Source organism: Petromyzon marinus, assembly GCF_048934315.1.
Source record: "Petromyzon marinus isolate PM22_M1 ecotype Great Lakes invasive population chromosome 80 unlocalized genomic scaffold, UKy_Petmar_22M1.pri1.0 chr80_unloc.4, whole genome shotgun sequence".
Taxonomy (NCBI): Eukaryota; Metazoa; Chordata; class Hyperoartia; order Petromyzontiformes; family Petromyzontidae; genus Petromyzon; species Petromyzon marinus.
In genome coordinates, this window is record NW_027422632.1 from 575,005 (window position 1) to 583,889 (window position 8,885).

Sequence of the window (8,885 nt, forward strand, 5' to 3'; positions counted from 1 at the left end):
GAGATAGAGAGAGATAGAGAGATGGAGATATAGAGAGATATAGAGAGAGAGATGGAGAGATGGAGATATAGAGAGAGATGGAAATAGAGAGAGATATAGAGAGAGATAGAGAGATGGAGATATAGAGAGATAGAGAGATGGAGATATAGAGAGATATAGAGAGAGATAGAGAGATATAGAGAGATATAGAGAGATGGAGATATAGAGAGATATAGAGAGATATAGAGAGATATAGAGAGAGATATAGAGAGAGATAGAGAGATGGAGATATAGAGAGAGAGATAGAGAGAGAGACACAGGGAGAAAGAGAGCGGATGTGAGCAAGTGAGTGGTCAGACACAAGGAGACACAGACAGATACATAGAGACAGAGACACACAGAGACACACAAAAACACCGACACACAGATAGACACATAGAGACAGAGACACACAGACAGATACATAGAGACAGAGACACAGACACACAGAGACACAGACAGATACATAGAGACAGAGAGACACAGACACACAGAGACACAGACAGATACATAGACACAGAGACACACAGACACACAGAGACACAGATAGATACATAGAGACAGAGACACACAGACACACAGAGACACAGACATATCCATAGAGACAGAGACACTGAGAGACACAGACACAAATATAGAGAGAGACAAAGAGAGACACAGACAGAAACAGAGAGACAAACACATCCATCCACTTACCTTGTCACTCACCCCCTCACACACCCACACACCCACTCACCCAGCCACTCACTCACCCACCCACTCACTCACCCAGCCATCCACCCACTCACCCACTCACTCACCCACCCGCCCACTGACCCAGTCAATCACCCACCCACCCGCCCGCTCACCCACCCACTCACCCACCCACACACCCACCCACTGACCCAGTCAATCACCCACTCGGCCCCTCACCCACCCACTCACTCAGCCACTCACCCAGCCACTCACCCACTTACCCAGCCACTCACCCACTCACCCAGCCACTCACCCAGCCACTCACCCAGCCACTCACCCAGCCACTCACCCACTCACCCAGCCACTCACCCACTCACCCAGCCACTCACCCACTCACTCACCCACCCACACACCCACACACCCACCCACTCACCCAGCCACTCACCCACCCACCCACTCACTCACCCACCCATCCACCCAGCCACTCACCCAGCCACTCACCCAGCCACTCACCCACTCACTCACCCACTCATCCACCCGCCCACTCACCCACCCACTCACCCAGCCACTCACCCACTCACTCACGCAGTCAATCACCCACACACCCACCCACTGACCCAGTCAATCACCCACCCACCGGCCCGCTCACCCACCCAATCACCCACCCACACACCCACCCACTGACCCAGTCAATCACCCACTCACCCAGCCACTCATCCACTCACCCATTCACTCACCCACCCAACCACTCACCCACCCACACACTCACCCACCACACACTCACTCACCCACCCACTCACCCACTCACCCACTCACCCACTCACTCACTCACCCACTCACCCACTCACTCACCCACCCAACCACTCACTCACTCACCCACTCACCCACCCACTCACTCACTCACCCACCCACCCACTCACTCACTCACCCACTCACTCACCCATCCACTCACTCACCCACTCACCCACCCACCCACTCACCCACCCACACACTCAATCACCCACCCACTCACCCACCCACTCACCCACTCACCCACCCACTCACCCACTCACCCACCCACTCACTCACCCACCCACCCACCCACTCACCCACCCACACACTCAATCACCCACCCACCCACTCACTCACCCACTCACCCACCCAATCAACCACCCACTCACCCACTCACCCATCCACCCAACCACCCACTCACTCACCCACTCACTCACTCACCCAACCCACCCACTCACTCACCCACTCACCCACCCACCCACTCACTCACTCACCCACTCACCCACCCACTCACTCACCCACCCACTCACTCACCCACACACTCACTCACCCACTCACTCACCTGCGGCGTGAGCGAGCGGTGCCACCGGCTCTGGCGGCTCCGCCGGCGTGCTGATGAAGGGGAAACGCTGCGGTGACGAGGCCACGAGGCGGTGGAACTGCAGGCGGCTGAGCGCCCCGGCGTGCTGAACGGAGACCTCCAGCCAGAGACGCTCCACGCAGCACTCCAGCCTGAAACATCAACAACAACAACACAGACACATACACTCACCCACTCACACAGACACTCACAGACTCACTCATACACTCACTCATACACTCACTCATACACTCACTCATACACTCACACAGTCACTCACTCACACAGACACACTCACACGTGCTGAACGGAGACCTCCAGCCAGAGACGCTCCACGCACCACTCCAGCCTGAAACATCAACAACAACAACACAGACACATACACTCACTCACTCACACAGACACTCACAGACTCACTCATACACTCACTCATACACTCACTCATATACTCACTCACACAGACACACACACGTGCTGAACGGAGACCTCCAGCCAGAGACGCTCCACGCAGCACTCCAGCCTGAAACATCAACAACAACACAGACACATACACTCACTTATAGACTCACTCATACACTCACTCACTCACACACTCACTCACTCATACAGTCACTCACACAGACACTCACTCATACACTCACTCACTCACACACTCACTCATACACTCACTCACTCATACACTCACATACACAGACACTCACTCACACACTCACACAGACACACACTCACACGTGCTGAACGGAGACCTCCAGCCAGAGACGCTCCACGCACCACTCCAGCCTGAAACATCATCAACAACACAGACACATACACTCACTTATAGAGTCACTCATAGACTCACTCATACACTCACTCACTCACACACTCACTCACTCATACACTCACTCACTCATACACTCACTCATACACTCATACACTCACTCACTCATACACTCACTCACACAGACACTCACTCATACACCCACGCATACACTCACTCATACACTCATACACTCACTCACTCATACACTCACTCATACACTCATACATTCACTCATACACTCACTCATACACTCACTCATACACTCACTCACACAGACACTAACACACTCACTCATTCACATAGACACTCACTCGCACAGACACTCACACAGACACTCACTCATACACTCACTCACACAGTCACTCACTCACACAGACGCTCACACAGACACTCACTCATACACTCACTCATACACTCACTCACACAGACACTCACACACTCACTCATACACTCATACACTCACTCACGCAGACACTCATACAGTCACTCACTCACACAGTCACTCACACAGACTCACACAGTCACTCATACATACAGTCACTCACTCATATACTCACAGGATCACTCATACAGTCACTCACACAGACACTCACAGGATCACTCATACAGACACTCACACAAACACTCACACAGACACTCACACAGACACTCACTCACTCACACAGACACTCACTCATACACTCACAGGATCACTCATACAGTCACTCACACAGACACTCACAGGATCACTCATACAGACACTCACACAGACAATCACTCACACAGACACTCACTCATACACTCACTCATACACTCACTCACACAGACACTCACTCACACACTCACTCACACAGACACACTCATACACTCACTCATACACTCACACACACAGACACTCACTCATACACTCACTCATACAGACACTCACACAGACACTCACTCATACACTCACTCATACACTCACACACACAGACACTCACTCAAACACTCACTCACACAGACACTCACTCATACACTCACACACACAGACACTCACTCATACACTCACTCAGACAGACACTCACTCATACATACATACAGACACTCACTCATACACTCACTCATACAGACACTCACACAGACACTCACTCACACACTCACTCACACAGACACACTCATACACTCACTCATACACTCACACACACAGACACTCACACATACACTCACTCATACAGACACTCACACAGACACTCACTCATACACTCACTCATACACTCACACACACAGACACTCACTCAAACACTCACTCACACAGACACTCACTCATACACTCACACACACAGACACTCACTCATACACTCACTCAGACAGACACTCACTCATACAGACACTCACTCATACAGTCTCTCCGTGTCTCTCTCTATCTCCTCATGTCTCTCTCCGTGTCTCTCTCCATCTCTCCGTGTCTCTCGCTCTGTGTCTCTCTCTCCGTGTCTCTCCGGGTCTCTCTCTCCGTGTCTCTCCCCGTGTCTCTCTCCGTGTCTCTCTCTCAGTGTCTCTCTCCGTGTCTCTCTCTCCCCGTGTCTCTCCCCGTGTCTCTCTCTCCATGTCTCTCTCCGTGTCTCTCTCCCCGTGTCTCCCCGTGTCTCTCTCCCCGTGTCTCTCCCAGTGTCTCTCTCTCCGTGTCTCTCTCCGTGTCTCTCTCCGTGTCTCTCTCCCCGTGTCTCTCTCCCCGTGTCTCTCTCCATCTCCCCGTGTCTCTCTCTCCGTGTCTCTCCGTGTCTCTCTCTCTGTGTCTCTCCCCGTGTCTCTCTCCCCGTCTCTCTCCCCGTGTCTCTCTCCCCATGTCTCTCTCCCCATGTCTCTTTCTCCGTGTTTCTCTCCGTGTCTCTCTCCATCTCCCCGTGTCTCTCTCTCCGTGTCTCTCCCCGTGTCTCTCCGTGTCTCTCTCTCTGTGTCTCTCTCTCCGTGTCTCTCTCTCTGTGTCTCTCTCTCCGTCTCTCTCTCCCCGTGTCTCTCTCTCCGTGTCTCTCTACGTGTCTCTCTCCCCGTCTCTCTCTCCCTGTGTCTCTCTTCCCGTGTCTCTCTCCGTGTCTCTCTCTCCGTGTCTCTCTCTCCGTGTCTCTCTCCATCTCTCCGTGTCTCTCTCTCCGTGTCTCTCTACGTGTCTCTCTCCCCGTCTCTCTCTCCCTGTGTCTCTCTCCCCATGTCTCTCTCCGTGTCTCTCTCTCCATGTCTCTCTCCCCATGTCTCTCTCCCCGTGTCTCTCTCCCCGTGTATCTCCCCGTGTCTCTCTCCGTGTCTCTGTCTCCGTGTCTCTCTCTGTGTCTCTCTCCGTGTCTCTCTCCCCGTGTCTCTCTCCATCTCCCCGTGTCTCTCTCCCTGTGTCTCTCCGTGTCTCTCTCTCCGTGTCTCTCTCCATCTCTCCGTGTCTCTCTCTCCGTGTCTCTCTCTCTCTCCGTGTCTCTCTCTCTCTCCGTATCTCTCTGTGTCTCTCTCCCCTTGTCTCTCTCCGTGTCTCTCTCCCCGTGTCTCTCTCTGTGTCTCTCTCCATATCTCTGTGTCTCTCTCCCCGTGTCTCTCTCCCCGTGTCTCTCTCCATCTCCCCGTGTCTCTCTCCCCGTGTCTCTCTCTCCGTGTCTCTCCCCGTGTCTCTCTACGTGTCTCTCTCTCCATGTCTCTCTCCCCGTGTCTCTCCCCGTGTCTCTCTCTCCGTATCTCTCCGTGTCTCTCTCTCCGTGTCTCTCTCCGTGTCTCTCTCCCCGTGTCTCTCTCCCGTGTCTCTCCCCGTGTCTATCTCCCCGTATCTCTCTCTGTGTGTGTCTCTCTCTCCGTCTCTCTCTCCCCGTGTCTCTCTCTCCGTGTCTCTCTACGTGTCTCTCTCTCCGTCTCTCTCTCCCTGTGTCTCTCTCTCCGTGTCTCTCTACGTGTCTCTCTCCCCGTCTCTCTCTCCCTGTGTCTCTCTTCCCGTGTCTCTCTCCGTGTCTCTCTCTCCGTGTCTCTCTCCATCTCTCTGTGTCTCTCTCTCCGTGTCTCTCTACGTGTCTCTCTCCCCGTCTCTCTCTCCCTGTGTCTCTCTCCCAGTGTCTCTCTACGTGTCTCTCTTTCCATGTCTCTCTCCCCATGTCTCTCTCGCCGTGTCTCTCTCCCCGTGTATCTCCCCGTGTCTCTCTCCGTGTCTCTCTCCGTGTCTCTCTCTCCGTGTCTCTCTCTCCGTGTCTCTCTCTGTGTCTCTCTCCGTGTCTCTCTCCCCGTGTCTCTCTCCATCTCCCCGTGTCTCTCTCCCCGTGTCTCTCTCTCCGTGTCTCTCCCCGTGTCTCTCTACGTGTCTCTCTCTCCATGTCTCTCTCCCCGTGTCTCTCCGCGTGTCTCTCTCTCCGTATCTCTCCGTGTCTCTCTCTCCGTGTCTCTCTCCGTGTCTCTCTCCGTGTCTATCTCCCGTTGTCTCTCTCTGTGTCTCTCTCTCCGTGTCTCTCTCCATCTCCCCGTGTCTCTCTCCGTGTCTCTCTCTCTGTGTCTCTCTCCCCGTGTCTCTCTCCCAGTGTCTCTCTCCCCGTGTCTCTCTCCGTGTCTCTCTCCGCGTGGGTGTCTCTCCCCGTGTCTCTCTCCCCGTGTCTCTCTCCGTGTCTCTCTCTCCGTGTCTCTCTCCCCGTGTCTCTGTCCGTGTCTCTCCCGGTGTCTCTCTCCCCGTATCTCTCTCCGTGTCTCTCTCCCCGTGTCTCTCTCTGTGTCTCTCCCCGTGTCTCTCTCCGTGTCTCTCTCCATCTCCCCGTGTCTCTCTCCCCGTGTCTCTCTCCGTGTCTCTCCCCGTGTCTCTCTCCCCGTGTCTCTCCCCGTGTCTATCTCCCCGTGTCTCTCTCTGTGTCTCTCTCTCCGTCTCTCTCTCCCCGTGTCTCTCTCTCCGTGTCTCTCTACGTGTCTCTCTCCCCGTCTCTCTCTCCCTGTGTCTCTCTCCCCGTGTCTCTCTCCGTGTCTCTCTCCTCATGTCTCTCTCCCCGTGTCTCTCTCTCCGTGTCTCTCTCTGTGTCTCTCTCTCCGTGTCTCTCTCTCCGTGTCTCTCTCCGTGTCTCTCTCCCCGTGTCTCTCTCTCTCCGTGTCTCTCTCCGTGTCTCTCTCTGTGTCTCTCTCTCTCTGTGTCTCTCCCCGTGTCTCTCTCTCCGTGTCTCTCTCCATCTCCCCGTGTCTCTCTCTCCGTGTCTCTCTCTGTGTCTCTCTCCGTGTGTCTCTCTCTCCGTGTCTCTCTACGTGTCTCTCTCCCCGTGTCTCTCTCTCCGTGTCTCTCTCCGTGTCTCTCTCACCGTGTCTCTCTCTCCGTGTCTCTCTCTCCGTGTCTCTCTCTGTGTCTCTCCGTGTCTCTCTCTCCGTGTCTCTCCGTGTCTCTCTCTCCGTGTCTCTCTCCATCTCCCCGTGTCTCTCTCTCTGTGTCTCTCTCTCCGTCTCTCTCTCCCCGTGTCTCTCCCCCCGTGTCTCTCCCCCCGTGTCTCTCTCTCCGTGTCTCTCTCCATCTCTCTCTGTGTCTCTCCCCGTGTCTCTCTCCCCGTGTCTCTCTCTCCGCCTCACCCGGCTCTGCCCACGAGTGCCCCGACGCGTGACGTCACGCGTGCCCGCATCTCCCCGTGTCTCTCTCCCCGTGTCTCTCTCTCTGTGTGTCTCTCTCTGTGTCTCTCTCTGTGTCTCTCTCTCTCCATATCTCTCTGTGTCTCTCTCCCCGTGTCTCTCTCTCCGTGTCTCTCCGTGTCTCTCTCTCCGTGTCTCTCTCTCCGTGTCTCTCTCTCCGTGTCTCTCTCCCCGTCTCTCTCCGTGTCTCTCCCCGTGTCTCTCTCCATCTCCCCGTGTCTCTCTCCCCGTGTCTCTCTCCCCGTGTCTCTCTCTCCGTGTCTCTCTCCATCTCTCTCTGTGTCTCTCTCCGTCTCTCTCTCCCCGTGTCTCTCTCCATCTCCCCGTGTCTCTCTCTCCGTGTCTCTCCCCGTGTCTCTCTCCCCGTGTCTCTCTCCCCGTGTCTCTCTCTCCGTCTCCATCTCCCCGTGTCTCTCTCCATCTCTCCGTCTCTCTCTCCCCGTGTCTCTCTCCATCTCTCCGTGTCTCTCTCTCTGTGTCTCTCTCCCCGTGTCTCTCTCCATCTCCCCGTGTCTCTCTCCCCGTGTCTCTCTCTCCGCCTCACCCGGCTCTGCCCACGAGTGCCCCCACGCGTGACGTCACGCGTGCCCGCATCTCCCCGTGTCTCTCTCCCCGTGTCTCTCTCTCTGTGTCTCTCTCTCTGTGTCTCTCTCTGTGTGTCTCTCTCTCCATATCTCTCTGTGTCTCTCTCCCCGTGTCTCTCTCTCCGTGTCTCTCCGTGTCTCTCTCTCCGTGTCTCTCTCTCCGTGTCTCTCTCCCCGTCTCTCTCCGTGTCTCTCCCCGTGTCTCTCTCCATCTCCCCGTGTCTCTCTCTCCGTGTCTCTCCCCGTGTCTCTCTCCATCTCCCCGTGTCTCTCTCCATCTCCCCGTGTCTCTCTCCCCGTGTCTCTCTCCCCGTGTCTCTCTCTCCGTGTCTCTCTCCATCTCCCCGTGTCTCTCTCTCCGTGTCTCTCCCCGTGTCTCTCTCCCCGTGTCTCTCTCCATCTCCCCGTGTCTCTCTCTCCGCCTCACCCGGCTCTGCCCACGAGTGCCCCCACGCGTGACGTCACGCGTGCCCGCATCTCCCCGTGTCTCTCTCCCCGTGTCTCTCTCTCTGTGTCTCTCTCTCTGTGTCTCTCTCTGTGTCTCTCTCTCCATCTCTCTCTGTGTCTCTCTCCGTCTCTCTCTCCCCGTGTCTCTCTCTCTCCGTGTCTCTCTCTCTCTCTGTGTCTCTCTCCGTCTCTCTCCCCGTGTCTCTCTCTCCGTCTCCATCTCCCCGTGTCTCTCTCCATCTCTCCGTCTCCATCTCCCCGTGTCTCTCTCTCCGCCTCACCCGGCTCTGCCCACGAGTGCCCCCACGCGTGACGTCACGCGTGCCCGCATCTCCCCGTGTCTCTCTCCCCGTGTCTCTCTCTCTGTGTCTCTCTCTCTGTGTCTCTCTCTGTGTCTCTCTCTCCATCTCTCTCTGTGTCTCTCTCCGTCTCT

General features: G+C 55.6%; 1 protein-coding gene across 1 annotated transcript in view; it reads right to left on the reverse strand.

Moving 5' to 3' along the window:
* LOC142908373 (dynein axonemal heavy chain 1-like) overlaps positions 1 to 8,736 on the reverse strand; it is a gene marked incomplete at its 3' end in the record, with an annotated part of 159,001 nt that extends 150,265 nt beyond the window's left edge. Inside the window, 2 exon segments of the mRNA XM_076058943.1 lie at positions 2,027 to 2,196; positions 7,966 to 8,736. Of these exon segments, the coding sequence (XP_075915058.1) occupies positions 2,027 to 2,196; positions 7,966 to 8,672 (877 nt within the window).
* Between the last annotated feature and the right edge of the window lie 149 nt (positions 8,737 to 8,885).